Source organism: Mytilus trossulus, chromosome 7 (assembly GCF_036588685.1).
Source record: "Mytilus trossulus isolate FHL-02 chromosome 7, PNRI_Mtr1.1.1.hap1, whole genome shotgun sequence".
NCBI classification, from domain to species: domain Eukaryota; kingdom Metazoa; phylum Mollusca; class Bivalvia; order Mytilida; family Mytilidae; genus Mytilus; species Mytilus trossulus.
Window position 1 is genome coordinate 46,880,350 of NC_086379.1, and position 17,587 is coordinate 46,897,936.

The 17,587-nt window shown below is 31.7% G+C and overlaps 1 protein-coding gene and 1 long non-coding RNA gene across 2 annotated transcripts in view; one reads left to right on the forward strand and one right to left on the reverse strand.

Annotated features, from left to right (window-relative positions):
• LOC134726452 (uncharacterized) overlaps positions 1–17,587 on the reverse strand; it is a 186,330-nt gene that overhangs the window by 101,814 nt on the left and 66,929 nt on the right. The window contains exon 19 of the mRNA XM_063590857.1: positions 15,321–15,498. Within this exon, the coding sequence (XP_063446927.1) occupies positions 15,321–15,498 (178 nt within the window). The remainder of the gene's footprint in view (positions 1–15,320; positions 15,499–17,587) is intronic.
• Positions 10,676–14,260, forward strand: LOC134725180 (uncharacterized). Its single transcript, XR_010108528.1, has 3 exons — positions 10,676–10,886; positions 13,424–13,512; positions 13,956–14,260. It is a non-coding gene; the product is annotated as an uncharacterized LOC134725180 (long non-coding RNA).

The following is a 17,587-nucleotide window of genomic DNA, read 5'->3' on the forward strand; positions in this document are numbered from 1 at the left end:
TTTGGTCAAAATTTGTCTTTGCTTCGACCAGCTTTGGAGGAGATATAAAGAATTGATATAAATCAGCACAGAGGTTTACTTCCGATCTTATTTAGCCCCAATAATCATGTCAGACTTAAGCCATTGTCATTACTTAAAACTAATAAATGTATTCTAATCTGAGGAAGAAATTCGACATTTTAATTTTTTTTTTTACTAATGATACTGACGATCCACCACAAAGTAATGTAAATAGAACCATACCAATAGTAAGCAAATACATATAAAAAAAGATGAGGTATGATTGCCAATGAGACAATTCTCCACAAGAGACCAAATCGACACAGAAATTAACAATTCCCAGCTACAAAATGTATCCAAAACCAAAGATGTAGAACATGTTCTATCATAATCATTTGGTAACTAATGTAATTACTGTCTCCCCATGTCTGTATTGAACATAAAAAAATATCAAATAAATAACACTCCTAATGCTCAGATCGGTTGTCACCGTGCAACACAGTTATTAACACCATATAGGAAAAACATAGAGAACTTTATTGTCATAAGACACTGTCAAACATCCAAACACACTATCCACACTCATCTGTGTCCACACTTGTAATAATATATAAAATAAATTTATTTTGAAATAAAAGTAATAAAGTAATCTGTATGGTGAGGTTGAGACACATAATAAATTTATTCTATGTTCAATGTGATTTTTGTCTTGTATAATAATATATAAAATAAATTTATTCTGAAAGTAAAGTAAGAAAGTAATCTGTATGGTGAGGTTGAGACACAGAATAAATTTATTCTATGTTCAATGTGATTTTTGTCTTGTATAATAATATATAAAATAAATTTGTTTTGAAATAAAGTAATCTGTATGGCGAGGCTGTGACACAGAATAAATTTATTCTAGTTTCAATGCGATTTCGGATTATAATAAAATATAAATAAATCTATTTCGAAGTAAAGTTATATGTATGGTGAGGCTGAGACACAGAATAAATTTATTCTACATCAATATGAATTTTGTTCAATATAAAAATAATCTTAAAAGTATTACATGATACAAAATTAAAATAATTTAAAAGGAAATTCCAACGGTCTTATTTATTACAGACAAACTGATACAATAAATTGCTTTGCCTGTAACTGGATACGACTGCAGAGGTCAAATCCTTTAAAGACGGTGTGCACAAAGTTGACGGCAACTCTTAAATGCGCTTTTTTAAAAGCTTTAAGCATATAAGTAATTTTAATATTTTTTGAAGATTTTTTTTTCATGATAAAATGATGAATGCATGCCATAAGAATCCTCATTACTAGTAAGGCAAATTAATATTTAATCTATAAAGCATGAAACGGACATATAGAAAACGTCAAAAAATCGGTATAACTTGTAACATTAAATTAGCATAAAATAGAGTTTTGGACCTGAAACTTATACAAATTTAACATTGTATCCCACATTTTCGTATAATAGAATTGTATAGATTCAGACTGACATTATATGAAATTTACCGCAAAACAATCAAAAACGACCATAGTAGATATGCTTGAAATGATCTTCGTTATGTGTAAGAAGTAGTAATTTGAAAGGACGAATAATCAAAATGGAAGAATCGGTTAGAAAAAATATGTAATTGCTATCTTTTGATTTTCAAAATAATTTGGTATTCGAAATGTGGAAAACCAGAGGTTTAATAAAATTTGCAACATATGAATGATTCGATAGTCCAGACTGAACACCGGAATTTTTTAAATGTCCAGCTATTATGTTACAATCTAAAGAAATGGCGTTTTGACGCTGTTTTCTGAAAAGGATCCACGACATCGTAGCTAATTATTTCCATGATACTGCGTTTGTGGACTCAGCGTTTTGCACGCCGTCTAAGCAGTTGGGACAAAAATGGACACAATGTTCGTGCATGATACAGGTCTGAATTTGGAATGTAATTTATTATTTGATGCAATATAGGTTTCTGACACAGATTAACGATAGCCAAAGCACTTAGAATCGGTTATATCATTTGAATAATATTATAATATTTAATTTTGGTTTTTGTGCAACACACTATGCTGTTGCGAATTGCCCCCCCCCCCCCCAAAAAAAAACAACTCTTTTTTATGCATTTGTTCAGAACACTTTGCTGTTGTTATTTGAACCCTCACGCCAGAAAAAAAATGTACCATTGCCCCTCTTTTTTTTGGCAAAATGATTTTTGAAATTTCATTTTCAATTTCTGAAATCTGTAATGAGTGAAAATTAACCCCCCCTCAAAAAAAATCTTTTCACCTACCCCCTCTTTTAAAAAAAAATCTTTTAAGATATCATAATGGTCATAATCTCAATTTAAATGACCTATCGAATTTGCAACCATCACTACTTATTTAAAAACAATATAAAAGTCTTAAAATAGAAAATGACATACATAATCACGGCTAACATCAATATTCCTTAATCAGCATGTTAAAAATAGTAACTTCAAAAAATAAATTGACAGCTAATCACCACAACATTTCTTTATACATACTGTAAAAACAGTGTACGATGGAAATCCAAACTTAACCTTGTAATTGTCCTTTAACCAGGAAACCTTCTTTTGTTATCATGTGATGGCATACAAACAGTTCAAAATATATATCTAAGTCGTTTTTGTTTGCTTATAATATAATCCTGAACATTTTTGTTCAATGTTTTGTCACTGGTCATCTGTTAGAATAATTTGGGGTCGTTTTCTTTTCACACGAGAGACAACTTGAAGCTTCGTTATAATGCAGCTGGTACTAATCGTTAAGTAATCTGATCTTTTAGTGACATACAGATCTGTAGTTGGAATTATTCATCTTCGAACTCTTCTTAACTTTTCGAACAATCATCTTTGTAAATGCAATATTCCCAAATACATGTGTCCATTATTCCGTTCAACCAAAGCTATCTGAAAGATCAAATAAAAAAATGCAGTTCATACAAAACAAAATGGAAAATGTGTCTATGGGCTACAAATGATCCTGCTCGTAAATATGCACGTGTCAACTTCCACATTGAGATACATGTACAGGATTCAAGTAGTTAAGACTGTTTTGTGATTTTAACATTCAGTTGAGGCAAACTAATTAAAAGTTACTGGACGGAAACGAAAAATTCAGCAATTTTCATGTTTATAAATGGCCTTAACTCAAGAACGGTAGAAGTTAGGCCACTCAATTTAAATCTTGATCTGTGTTTTATGGTAATATGCATTGTATATACGATTTTTTACATTTGCTTGGGGCAAACTAAAGTTAAAACAGAAGCGAAACATCCAGCTATTTTTATGATTATAAATGGGCATAACTCAAGATGGTAAAAGTCTTGCAAAATCTTACACTAACCTTATCAAAAACGAACTGTAACTTGTAAAGTAAGCAAATGTTCCAGAACGAGAGAGATGTACAAGGACTGAAGGAGCAGCCAGATCTCATCGCCGTATAAATAAGATGTGCACATGATTGTACAACTGCACATCACATATCAGGCCCTCGCTCTAAAATTCATTATATATTCCTTTTCATAGAGTAACCGATTCTTTGCACGCATTCTTAAAATAATGACTTTTAATTCACTAATAACTATTCCGACCTAACTTCAATTGTCAAAATATGAATTATATTTAAAATAGCACTTTCAAAACCTTTTGCAATGAGATAAGAAAGAACACTTTTCAAAAACAATTATGATTCTTAATTTCAGCATTCTGAGATACTTCTTTTTAGCCAGGTAAAAGTTTAATCTTTTAAATTACCTCTAAAGATTTTCCTCAATATGTATCCGTCCCTAATGTTCTCTGTGGTTGTAGTAACTTCTGCCATTTTGTCTGCCTTCTAATCTTTTGTGTTTCTTTCAAAATTCCTTTTGATAGAAGTGTCTGGTGACCTATAAAGAACACCGTATAACATTTTGACTGAAATGGTCATGTTATCCACGAAGACGGAGACTTTTTGTCAATTATTCTGTGTGCCAAACAGAGTACAGTTCTTTAGGTACTTATAAAAATGTTCAAAACTAGTGTTTTTACATAAAATAATCTCTTGTTCGTTTATTTGTTTTTCGCAATGGTGTGTTACTTTTCAGTTCATAGACTTATGGGTATAAATATCCTTTGGATTCTGTGGCGGATCCAGTTAGGGCTCAGTGCTTTGAACAACCCTTTTTTGACAATCAGTGGTTTAAAATTGGAACAAATGTTTAGAACCCTCTTTTAAAAAAGACTGGTCCCACCCCTGGGTATCTTTCACTTTTTGCTAAAATAATAGGTACATGTTCTTTCTATGCAACAATTTTATAGCTAGTGTGTCCTAACAGCTGTTCTAAGACTAAACGTAAAGAAAGTGAACTTATTAATTTTTTTAATGTTTAAAAATTACTTCATTTTCCATCCGTAGGAAATAATAATGAGATTACCAATTAGAAACATTATTAATATCATAATAATTAAACTTAAGATAATAAATAATATTTATCTAGTAATGTTACCTTCAAACTTATGTTCGCATGTTTTCAGATACCATCTCCAATAAAAAAAAATCGCATCATGAAAAATTAACTTATGTGTTCCTCTTTTACTAGCTTCAAAATGTATCCAAAATCAAGAATGTGGAACATACTCTATCTGATATAATCATTTGGTAACTGATGCAATTAGTGTCTCGAGCTCTTTTAAGCCTGTCTTGAACATAAAAAGCTAAATATCAAATAAAAAACAACTCTGCTAATGCTCAGGTTGGTTGTCATATTATACAACATATTTAATAATATAGAAACCAACGGGGAAAACATACAACTTCTTTTGTCATACAAAACACTGTCAAACATTCAAACATACTATTCATACTGATCTGTGTCCACACTTGAAGTATATAAATTTATCTTAGTGATAAAAATTATAACAAATTGTCAGAGTAGTATTGTCAAATTTAGTTTTGACGCAACGTCAGATATTGCTACCATTTAGTGTAACATAAAAATGACGTTAAATTGGAAACGCGCTTTATCCAATTCTTCCTGCTTTCCTTTTTTGGTAAATGCAAATTATAACACACAGGTATAAATGCCGTGAGAATCCAATCCAATATGATTTAATAATTAACATAGGATATTAAATTTTACTGTTAGTAATTATGTGTTGGAATATTGCTGCATTATATATTCAACCCGAGTATGATTTTATGCAAGCAGTGACATACAATAGCTTTTACTTATGATACTGAAGTTTTCTTACTTTTTGACAGTCTAATGGATATGTATTTTTGTAATGTGTGCATCATTTCGTTTTCTTGAAAGCAGGACATTTATATTTAGTGGAGGAAGGAACACGCAGTGCATGCCGTCCCTAGCCGAAAAATAATCTTCACGAAATCAAATTTCCGGTTTTTTTTTTCGTAACAGTTTTGTGTAGGCATGACTGTTGAACTCGGACATTTCCGCAAGACATTGCAAATCTATTGTTTTGAATTTATTGTGCAGCTCAATTTATTTTTCAATTCGAATTTCGTGAGCAAACACTTAGTACAAAACGATCGTGCATACAATTCAATGAATTATCTTGTCAAAATTTTATTTTTGAACTGAAATGTTTTAAGTTTCCAAATTAAATTTCCGATGGGACATTTCCGTACATTTTATTTTTTGAAAATATGTATGCAAATTTTAAATGGAGTCAGCCATGTTAACCAATACTGAAATATATCACATCATAGAATGTTCATTCAAAATTACGAAGAGTTGCGTGCACATTTCGCGAATTGTTCGAGTTTTATATTTCGAGTTTGTTACATGGGACAACGCTAAGTAAACGTTTTTTTCGCATAATCTGTGTCTTCCTAAGCCTATGAATATTATATTTTTATTCTTTTTCTATCATAATGTGAAAATTTAAGAATCAATCTTTATTTTCATGTATAATTTGAAATATTTATTACAGCATTTCTATACAAAAATTCCCGTCAAATATTTACTTAACGCTATTTTTTGCAGTGGTAGCAATATCTAACGTTGCGTCTATAGCATTAAGCTTTGCTTCATGATACACCTCTTTCCTTAATGATATGATAATCGTAATCCTAGGCAGTTTGGCGTTCCACAAATGTTATATATTCCAAATTGTTCTCGTTTATTATGGAGTGATCGATATTATTCTTATTCAGTGCTATCGTAAAGAATTATGCAAATTGATTCGCAGATGCGGATCGATCGAGGATTTGAAAAGGGGCATAAGCAGAGACTTGTAAAACGTCTAGTATGCATTGAGCATATATGTCGGGGATCCATGAGGGAATCCCAGTATCCTTGACCCCACCCCTAACCCCACCTCTAGTATACTGAGCAAAACTAACCTCTAATTTCTTGAACTGTGATGAATGTTTCTTAAACGAAACTGGAAAACTATCCCGTCTATGTTCAATTTGTCTTTCCTCCTTTTGATGTCCATTTGTCTTTCATCTTCGTTGCACGTACATAGAGAGAAATACCAAGTGATCATATTATACAAAATTACAGATCAGTGTCCTGTAAACTGGTTCGCCGTTCCTTCTATAGCTTCGCACCGTCAGTGTAGCGATAAGTGAACACAACAGGGGTCCAGTTTAAGTGTCCTACGTCTTGTCATTAATTATCTTGTGTTTCCATTTGAAGACTTCTCGGCGTGTGGTAACACTAGGGGGCCTACAATCAACGTACGCGTGCATTACATAAAATTGATAAGGCTTTTAAGCCGCGTTTGTTGTAATAAGTAATAATTATTTTACAACTTCTGATAGATATGCGGCACTTGTTTGCTAACATGAATTAAACAAATCGAAGGTTGTAAATTATTTGAATCTGTGTCATTTCATAGAGGTTATTAATGTATGGTCATTTTATATCATTCAAATAAAATAATATGTTAAACAAAAATGGACAACTACAAAATTATAATGGTCTGGATGGATGGTCCATCGATTCTGTATTCTTTTAATTTTTAAAATATTTTTTTTCTATTCTTTATAATTTTGCTCATTATTCTCTATTTGATCATCTTTTTATTTTCTATTCTTTATATTTTTTGTATATGCTATATGTTTTGTTCTTTATTCTGCGTTTCCCAGTCGCATGACCCTCCAACAAGACCCTCCAACAAGACCCTCAAGTATCATTACCGATAAATAGGCATTTGAGAATGTGTACCATTTTGTCTTATCCTTTCTTTTATTTGTTTTAATAGATTGGAAAGTAGGTATATATGTATGGGTGCTGCTGATTATATGGACACTTAAGGGTGACTTGGGAATAGAATTGTCTTCATCCGCCAAAATAGAAAAAAATGTAAAACCCGTATAAAAAGCTTACCGAACTTCATCCTGGTCTACCCTTTATTACAGGTATTCCCCATGGTATGTATTGTTTTAAAATAGCTTTTCGTTCCGTGCATGCATGCATAAACTATTTGACACTGCACGTTCAGCAACCAACAATCTGTCAATCAATCGATTTTATAGAAAAGATATGTATCATATCTTACATCAAAACAATGTATAACGCCACCCCTTTATCTTTTTCTACAAAATGATATATGTGCAGATCACACTGACATTACTAGACCAGGCCACATATATGACACTTCGTCTATACCTGAGGCTGTGGATGGGGGTTTATAGAATAGAGAATAATGAACAAAAAATAGAAAGAATAGTAAGAGAAAAATGGTTTAAATTTGACCCCATCCTGACCCTCGTACTTGTGATAACGTATATATAGGTTGAGGCCTTGCCCTCCATGTATTCAAAGTAAAACATTATTTTGATTATGAAACATTGTGATTAGAAACGGTTACTTTTTTCCAATAGATCTTCAAACCCTATACCTTGAGTCTGGGTGTTAAAACCGAAATATAGATGTTAACGTAACTTTCAGCACTATATTGTTCATTTCGTGGTGATCAAACTGTAAAGGTGGTGAAAGCTGGAATGCAAGAGAGAATCTAAGATTTTTGTCGTGAAAACTGATAATTATATTCAATCAATATACTAAACCCCTAACGAAAAGAACTCCACGTGTTTCCCGTCGTATTGGTCATGTTACTACAAACCCGGTAATAATTCGGCGGGTCACATCGGCGTGAAAATGGAACGAAATTGTAGCTACAGCATAAAAGAATCATTACTAATTATGATACTAAATCCCTAACGAGAGGGAGTGTGCCTGATATTCATATGATGAAGACATAATCTTTCAATCAGTTTAATTGAAATCTGGGGCCTCTTGTTTGTCATTTAACTGCTATAGTAGTATTTTAAAGTGCCTATCGTTATCCGTATACTTTTCTACATTGGCTAGAGGTATAGGGAAGGGTTGAGATCTCACAAACATGTTTAACCCAGCCGCATTTTTGCGCCTGTCCCAAGTTAGGCTGGCCTTTGTTAGTCTTGTATTATTTTTAATTTTAGTTTCTTAGGTACAATTTGGAGTTTAGTATTGCGTCCATTACACCTGGTTATATAGCTAGCTAAACCTCACACTTGTATGACAGTCGCGTCAAATCCATTGCATTGCCATTTATCCCCAGATCACAAGTATCGGAACAGAATATAAACAAACAGAAACATAAATTAATTGTGCGTTTCTAATAAGAAATGATTACAGTTAAAACACAGCTGCATCATACTATAAAGTTAACGGTCAATCAGACAGTCTGCTAAAGTTCATGAAAACAATAAATCTACAAATACTTAACACGCTTGACCATAGCAAATTTATCTGGGCAATTAAATACCGATCTTAGATCAATCTTATTAAAATAAGTTCTCATCACTTGCTCCTTGATTTTTTATATGTCGCCGTGTGGCGACATATAAAAAATCGAGGAGCAAGTGTGGCGACATATAAAGAATCGAGGAGCAAGTGATGATAACTTATTTTAACAAGATTGATCTTAGATTAGAAATAAAAGTGCAAGTTTCAGCCTATGACAGTTTTCAGAAAAGAAAAAAAAAGACGATTTTTAAGTATGCTGAACGTGTTGTGGCTGATATTATACGTGCATATTCAACTTGAACAAAATAACAACAAATCCAGTAGATAGGTTCGTAATGGAATGTCTTCATTGACTTTGTCTTGTGTAAAAATCTCTCTTGAAATCCCCGCGGGTTTAAGCAACTTTGAAGTAAGTGCTTCGGTACTTTCATAGTTTATATATTATTTTAGTTAATTTGCCATTTATTATTTTATAATTTACATATCAAACAATAACCCGGATAAATCATTCCAAATCCATGATAGTGCTTGTATTTTATAAGAGGATAACGAAATTAGAGAATTATATTTATTTAGATTGATAACCATGATGGAGCAAAGTTTTAACCACTATTTTATGTCCCTTTTTACCATAAGATACTCGTGTCATTATTTATATACAGAATGATGAGGATGACGATAATAACAATGTCTGGCCTTGAAGGCATACAACTTTGCTCAGTGCTTGGAGCACACAAAGCATGCTCGAAACATGAAATTTAGCAATTTGATTGGTTGAATTTCGAGTCCGAGTACAAAATCATGCTCGAAAATTTTATGACCGTGAGGCCTGATGTCCAGTGGTAATATTACATATATACACCCAGAATGACAGTATGCTTTATGTTATTAACACGTTTCGTAATAGACAATCTGAGTCAGATATTTGACGCATTTTTCAGAAGATACAAATAACTTTACCATAACTTTGGATACACCAAACTAGGTACTTCATCTCTTGAGTAACATGCAATGTACGCCCTCAATTTTATAGAATTAATTCATAACTTTTTGTTTCATTAGTATTCATCTGTCAAATGTGTGTGTTCTGCAAGGTTAAGCAGTCCTTACCCTTTCATTTGGGGATACATGTATCTATATAACTTACCAAAAATCATTCTGCATACAATATAGTTTGATTTAAATACGTAAGAACTAACTAAATGTTTTAAATACGTACTTCTTTCCTTTTTGATCGCGCCCAAAATGGTGGTGTAACATCTTACGAAGTCTATTCAATGTTTTCGGCAAATTATTTCGCTCTGGCTATTGCTAGTGTTCGTCTTACACCTGCAGTGTTGTGAGATACTTTTCGTTCCACGTTGAAGGTTTAATGTGACTTACAGCAATTACAGCGCTGTTCCTTAGCTTAATTTTTGTATGAGTTCTTTAAATGTGCTTATAATATTCATTTTGTGGCACGGGTCGATACCCCATATTCTTTTGTTTTTCTATGGAAAAAAAATTCTTAAAAAAAAAAAAAATATTGGTATATTCCAAACTTCGATTTTTTTTATTCACGTAAATGATTTTTAATTTTAATTTTAAAAAGGAGGTTATTATGAGATGATATAACCTCCTTGATTTTACAAACTAAACGAAAAAGAGAATTGTAATATAAAATCTTACGATTCTTTCTTCAAACAAGATTTGTTATCATATGCTAATTACCCATATCATATTTTAATAACCACCCACTGTGGCCATCATGATTATATAAACCCTAATAAATTATAAACATCCGAATGTAAAATTTCGCACGATAGATAATGACAAACCAACGACGGAAATTACATAATAAACCCACAGCGTGTGCATTTAACTCTATCTTAATATATTTGTCAGTACCTGGATAACCCGAATAATCTAGTCGTTATTTAACGATCACTTCGATCACTCCATTACCATTTCCTCGAGAAAAGTATTGGATAGGGGGCGCTGAATTATTCGAGTTAGTACATGGAGGAAAGGTCTATTTCAAATGTTATTCAAAGATTAGAAGCGACGATTCAATTTCCATTTGTGTATTGTATCTGTCGTGGTTGAAACGGCACCAGGAACATATCAGGATAGACAACAGAAGTCTGTAAGTATCTATTTTATGTATTTATATATGTTAACATATATATTATAAGCCTTTCATGCCTTCTGTTGACAAATTTTCATAACTATGCACTATTTTTATAGACCACAGATGTCCTTTTCGAACTAAAAGAACCTCTTTGAAAAGACACACCTCAGTCGAATCTATCTTCTCAAATGAATGCCTGAATGGTCACCAAATTTATACTTGTAATGGGCAGGCATTTTCGAATAATTTTAAAAAAAATGTATTAATTCTGACTGCAAGGAATTTCAAATGGTAAATAATATACATTGTATCTCGAGGGAAATGAACACACTTTAACAGTGAATTTTTCATAAATATTATATAATGGTAAAAGTGTAGCATATACATGATATTATATATCATGTGTATTAACGATTAAACTCTGGAAGAAATATAGTCCAGCATGAATACAAATTAATTGGTCCTTTTTGGAAAAAAAATAATTTTCTCAAACAGGTATCTCTTTCTTCAGAGGTTTACATGAAACGTTGATGTCTGTTGTGCAGTGATGTTTTTTTTTTCTCTTTCTCCGACGCCTGTATGCGAGACATAGTAGGTATTGCAACCCAGCGGCGCCGACGACGATAGTGTACACTATTTGTTTGAAGATTATATTTCATAAGTTAGACAATCTAAACTTTTCATACCTTATGTTACGGAATTTCCGTCCGTCATATGTCATTGTCCCGACAACCTTATTTTGATGGTTCGGTAAACTGCTTGATACATTTTGTTTTGTTAAATGAAAAACTCACTTATTATGAGTAATATAATAACTATGTTTGGTATATGGGTTCCTAGCAATATTTACATGTTCGTCAGCAAGGTACATGTAGGGTTAACCTGATCGCGACATTATTCCATGGATCAATTATCCAAGATAAAGTAACTTAAGCAAGACCGTATCTAGATACTATAACTATAGTCAGTCATCTATATTTGGTGTATTGGTTATTGAAATGATTGTTAGGTGTACATATCCACCCGATAGGTTCCGTCTGACCTTGGCCTCAATATTTCATGGTTCATTGGTCAATGTATAGTGTTTGTGGTTTGGTCTATTTCTCAAATGCCCTTGGCAGTAGGGTCACTATATAATGTGTATCATGTTTGGAATCATTGTCAGCTGGAAATGTCGGTCAGACAGGTCTCAATTGACTTCGACCTCATTTTTATGGTTCATTGAACAATGTTTAGTTGTGTGGCTGGGTCAATTTTTCGGGCATTTTAAGCAATACATGTAGGACAATATTATGTAGTGTATGGAAAAACCATGACAACTGCGGTATCATGTCTATCTGTCGGGGTTAACATTACCTTAACGTATTTGTGTGATGTTATGATGTACTAAGATCCGATTCTCAGGTACTATTAGCAATACTAGAACACCCACGAAATCGCGGGCATATTCAGCTTGCATTTTGTGAACTGTTGTAGGATGATTTTTTGTAAAAGATATTATGTATGGAGAATTTCATAAAAGGTATTAAAAGCCATCTGCCTTTTTTCAAAGTCCGATATTTGTTTCCTTTCTGTTAAATTCAATATTTTTGTGTCTCTGGTCTCAAACCACAATTATTCTTCTCCTTTGAAATAAATGTAACTGCTTATATATAGATCTTATTAGTCTAATAAAATATGCTTCTAGGACAATCCATCAGTGCTTTTTCTTTTGAGGGCATTATTAACATGCCAATAGTAGGATATGGATCTTGTATAAATGACTAAGACCGACTAAGGGTAATTTGAGGGGAGGTCGGAGGGGTCCTGATCCCTAAATACCGGGCTTGAAAACATGAAATCCCGTAATGCAGAATTTAAAGAAATTCATATCCCGAAATCGAAAAATATATTCCAGGATCCCGCAAGGGTCAATCCCCAAATCCCGAGGTCCCGAAAAAGTCTTGCCTCTCTCTTATCCATACCCTACTTTCTTTTTTGCCAACTCTCTACTTTCAATTTCAACAATAAATTTTATGCCCAGCTTTGGGCATTGTGTTTTCTAGTCTGCGAATCTGTGCGTTTGTCCGTTTGTTCGTCCGTTCGTCTGTCCCGCTGCAGATTGAGGTTTTTGGTAGAGACATGATGATTAATGTATCATGGTGGAGGGAAGAGAAGCTCATACTTTTGCCTATTGAAGCTGCTGTTCTTTTTTAGAACATGTCTTACTAGTTTTCTGGTATGTTGAATGGTGTAGGTAAAAGTATTGTCAACACCAGTCCTGTGTTTTGTTTAAGACTTAATGAAACCTGTTTTTAATTGTTATTTGTGTCTTCAGTTCGCATGGACTATTTATCTGTTTAAGACTCTACGGTTGATTGATTGATTGATTGATTGATTGATTGATCATGACTGACTGAATGTCCAATGACAAATATTACATGCATATTCAGGAAGTTGGGAACGATTCATGACAATCCTGATAAAAATAAAGAAATATGGCTGAAGAAAAACAATAACCATGATAACAGAGTAAGTGTTCCTGCATTTTAAACTTCAAATATTTCTTGTAGAGTGAGAAAAATGTTATGAAACAACAGCAAAAAAGACTAGATTGTTATTCAGTCCTGACTTATACAGTGTTTCTGAAGATGGAGATTAGGTATGTAATAATGAGTTTTTAATTTGATAGAGTGTTGACTTTTAAATAGTAAAAGTTTAATGAGTTACTGTACATTAATCCCTTTTTTTTTATAAAAAATCCACAATTACTGTTCAAGTGCATAGCATAGCCATTTTTATCTTGCTGTATCCAGAGGCAATATATATATATATATATAAGAAGATGTGGTATGGTGCCAATGAGACAACTCTTCATCAAAGTCACAATTTATAAAAGTAAATCATAATAGGTCAAAGTACGGATTTTAACACGGAGCAAGACTGTTATAAATGACATTAAAGAGAGTGAATGTAAACAAAATAGACATCATAATTTAGATTAAAAGAAAGACAGACAGTTTCTTCATCAAATATAATGAATTTTGGTATGATCATAACTAAAAATATTTGAAATTGTTTTGGATTTGTCGTTACTTCTTTCAGATCAGGCCTATCCAGAAGCAAGAAAAAGTACAATTGTTAACACGTACATCTACAGAGAGAGAAATGTTTTAAAAACAGATTTATTTTCAATTTAAGAAAAACCTGTTGAACTATTACTATATCTTATCTGTTTATTTTACATTTATATGTTGATATTTTGTTTTTTAAAATTGCTGCACAGTATTTCTATTCAGTCCCACATAACAAAATCAGCTGAAGAGATTGATATTTTCATATTTCAAGGGAGTGTCCTTTTGCATTGTTGATAGCAGATATATGTATTGTCTTAGGTTGGGTTTAAAAACAGTCAGATCGCAACTTCAAATAATATAAAATACTTTTTTTATGAATGTTATATGTCTTTAAATAGACATGAAAGATAGACAATTATATAGGAATACATTTTTCTATGACCTAAATGTATTGCCATGGTAAATTTATTATGTGAACATATCAAATATTATCAAAAACGCTGCTGGTTTAATTTAAAATAAAATTATTCTTTGTAGCCTGATGTAATCATACAGATCAGTATATTTTTTCCTAAACAAATTTTATATATTTTTATAACCAGAATAAATTTATTCTGTGTCTCAACCTTAACATTATTACTGGAATATCAAAATAAATTTATTTTATTTATTATAAAACTTTTAATCCACATTGAATGTAGAATAAATTTATTCTGTGTCGCCACCTTAATATGATAACTGTACTTTCAGAATAAATTTATTTTATATATTATTATACAAGACAAAAATCACATTGAACATAGAATAAATTTATTCTGTGTCTCAACCTCACCATACAGATTACTTTACTTTTAAAATAAATTTATTTTATATATTATTATAATCATAAATGACATTAAATGTAGAATAAATTTATTCTGTGTCTCAACCTCACCATACAGATTACTTTACTTTTAAAATAAATTTATTTTAAATATTGTTATAATCATAAATGACATTAAATGTAGAATAAATTTATTCTATGATTTTCTCGAACTGATAATAGATATCAAGGCTCTTTATAATAAATTTATTTTATAAATGATAATATACAGAAAGCATCATGCATTTAGAATAAATTTATTCTAAGTTGCATCATTTACGGAGAGTTGAATGAAAATGGACAGTAAAGTGTAGAATTCAGTATAAATTTATTTTGAAATGTATCCAATAAATACTAATTTTACAGAATTGTCTTTGTTTTTCATGATTTTTTCTCAAATACAAGGGTTATAGAATAAATTTATTACGTTCTTGTCCTATTATGGCCTCTAATTGCACTTGTCAGAAATTAGAGTGAAAAAAGAGGAAAATTGGTTTTTTCCTTTTTTATTCTGCTCTCTGTTATACTTACATTCCTTCTAATGATAACAAAACAGGATTTTCTCCAGGTTTTGCTAAAACTCTAATCCAAAACATGATCGTCATACTATCATTTGTATGAGACACAATTGGATTTCTCAAATAGGCTGGCATCCCATCAATATATCTGTCCATGAAGATGTCAAAGTTCTCTTCAACCGTGTTAATATCTGAAAAAACAAACATAATGTAGTACTGTGTACTAATTGCTATCAACTATATGTGACTAGGATTTCATTTACATGATATATGTGCATGCCATTTTTTTTTTTATAGAAGTATGACTATCATGACAAGGATTTTGATTTACATGATATATGTGCATGCCATTTTTTTTTAAATAGAAGTATGACTATCATGACAAGGATTTTGATTTACATGATATATGTGCATGCCATTTTTTTTTAAATAGAAGTTTGACTATACGAGACAAGGATTTTGATTTACATGATATATGTGCTTGCCATTTTAAAGATACAAGATTTAATTTTAAGTTAACAGGAATTGGAACAAACAAAACAAAACAAAATATGAAAAAGTGTCTCATAGTAAGGTAAACAATGAATTGTAATCACAGTGAAAATATGATAAAAATTTCATACATGTGTATGACATTTTAAAGAGTCTTCAGCATACAGGAAGTAGAATATCAAAAAACTAAAAATTTAAAATCACAAAAGTACTGAAGGCAAATTCAATGAGGAAGGCCCCTAATCAAATGGCAAAATAAAAAGCTCAAACGAATGGATAACAACTGTCATCACCCTGACTTGGTACAGTCATCTTTTTATGTAGTAAATGGTGGATTGAACCTGGTTTTATAGCTAGCTAAACCTCTAACTTGTATGACAGTCACATCAAATTCCATTCTACATGTATTAAAAACGATGCATGGAAAAAAACAAAAGGCTCTAAACATTGAGTAGCTCATCAAGATCTATGTAATCTTCAACAATAGATAAAAGTCATACAAATTTCAGTAGAACTAACATTCAATTTTAATTGTAATAATTTTGGTGAAAAAAGTCGCTGTAATGTAATAGGCTTAAAGAAATTAACCAAAGTAATGCATAATATACTAGATATCATTGAGATGGGAGCCATCTCTGTGGGCCCCGCTGTCAATAATGTGGGGTAAATAAGTTGTATGGATAATCTGATATGAAGCATTATTTGAAATTATTACAAAGTCTCAAGTGTGATTTAAATCTAAGATTTTAAGTTAAAACTGATAAATATTCTCATCTTACTTTCATAGTATAATCAGTCAGAGCTCAGACATAAACAAGTCTATTTCTGTTTTTGACTTAGAAAAGTCCAAACATGTATTTTTTATAAAAATGTGTTTTCAATTTTAGACTTATTTAAGTCACAAAATGACAGACTTGATTAGGTCTATTCATGTTGATGAAAAAACTTAACTTGACTTGGTGGCCAAACTACACCACCTATGACAGTAAAATCTTGTCTGAGAGTTCACATGCACTTGATCTATCTATATTTAATTATCTTATTGAACATCCTTACTAAACACAGATGTTTTACCTCATTAAGTGTGGATCCAGGTGGTTGCATTGTAAGGTTAATTAACATGATCCCCGATTTTTTAGACTCTCATTCATATTTTTCTTTAGAAGACAAGGCATTGGCTATCAATGTTGTCATTATTTTATTTAGATGCATGACCTTTTTATAAGTATGCGTGGGTCTTGAAGTTAACCAATTTTGGTAACTAATCGACTTGTAGGAGTCGATATTTGCAACTTTTTGTTTCTGGTCAATTATTTCTTGCTTAACAATATTTGACTTATTAAAGTCATATTTTGTCTTGCATTAAAGGGAGACAACTCCTAAAACTTACAAATTTAGACCTCTATAAGTCAAAAGCAGATTCAGACTTATTTATGTCTGAGCTCTGACTGATAATAGTGATATGACTGCATGATGTGAACTCATTGTTGACTACTCTAAGGTGACTTCTGGATATATGGATTGATGTTTGAACAATATGTTTAAAGGTGCTGCCCAATTGATATTTGTCACATATTTTTAGAATTATGCCTTCAATATATTATGACCCACCAAGTATAAAGTATGAAATATTAACGGTTCTTGAGAGGTAGAGCGGACACAATTTGTTAAAAACAACGAACGGATGGACAGACCGACAGACTGACCTTAGACCTAGGATGCATACATTATGACACATTCTCTGGTGTTGGTTAATATATATGTTAAGTTGAAAATGTTTGTCCGGTA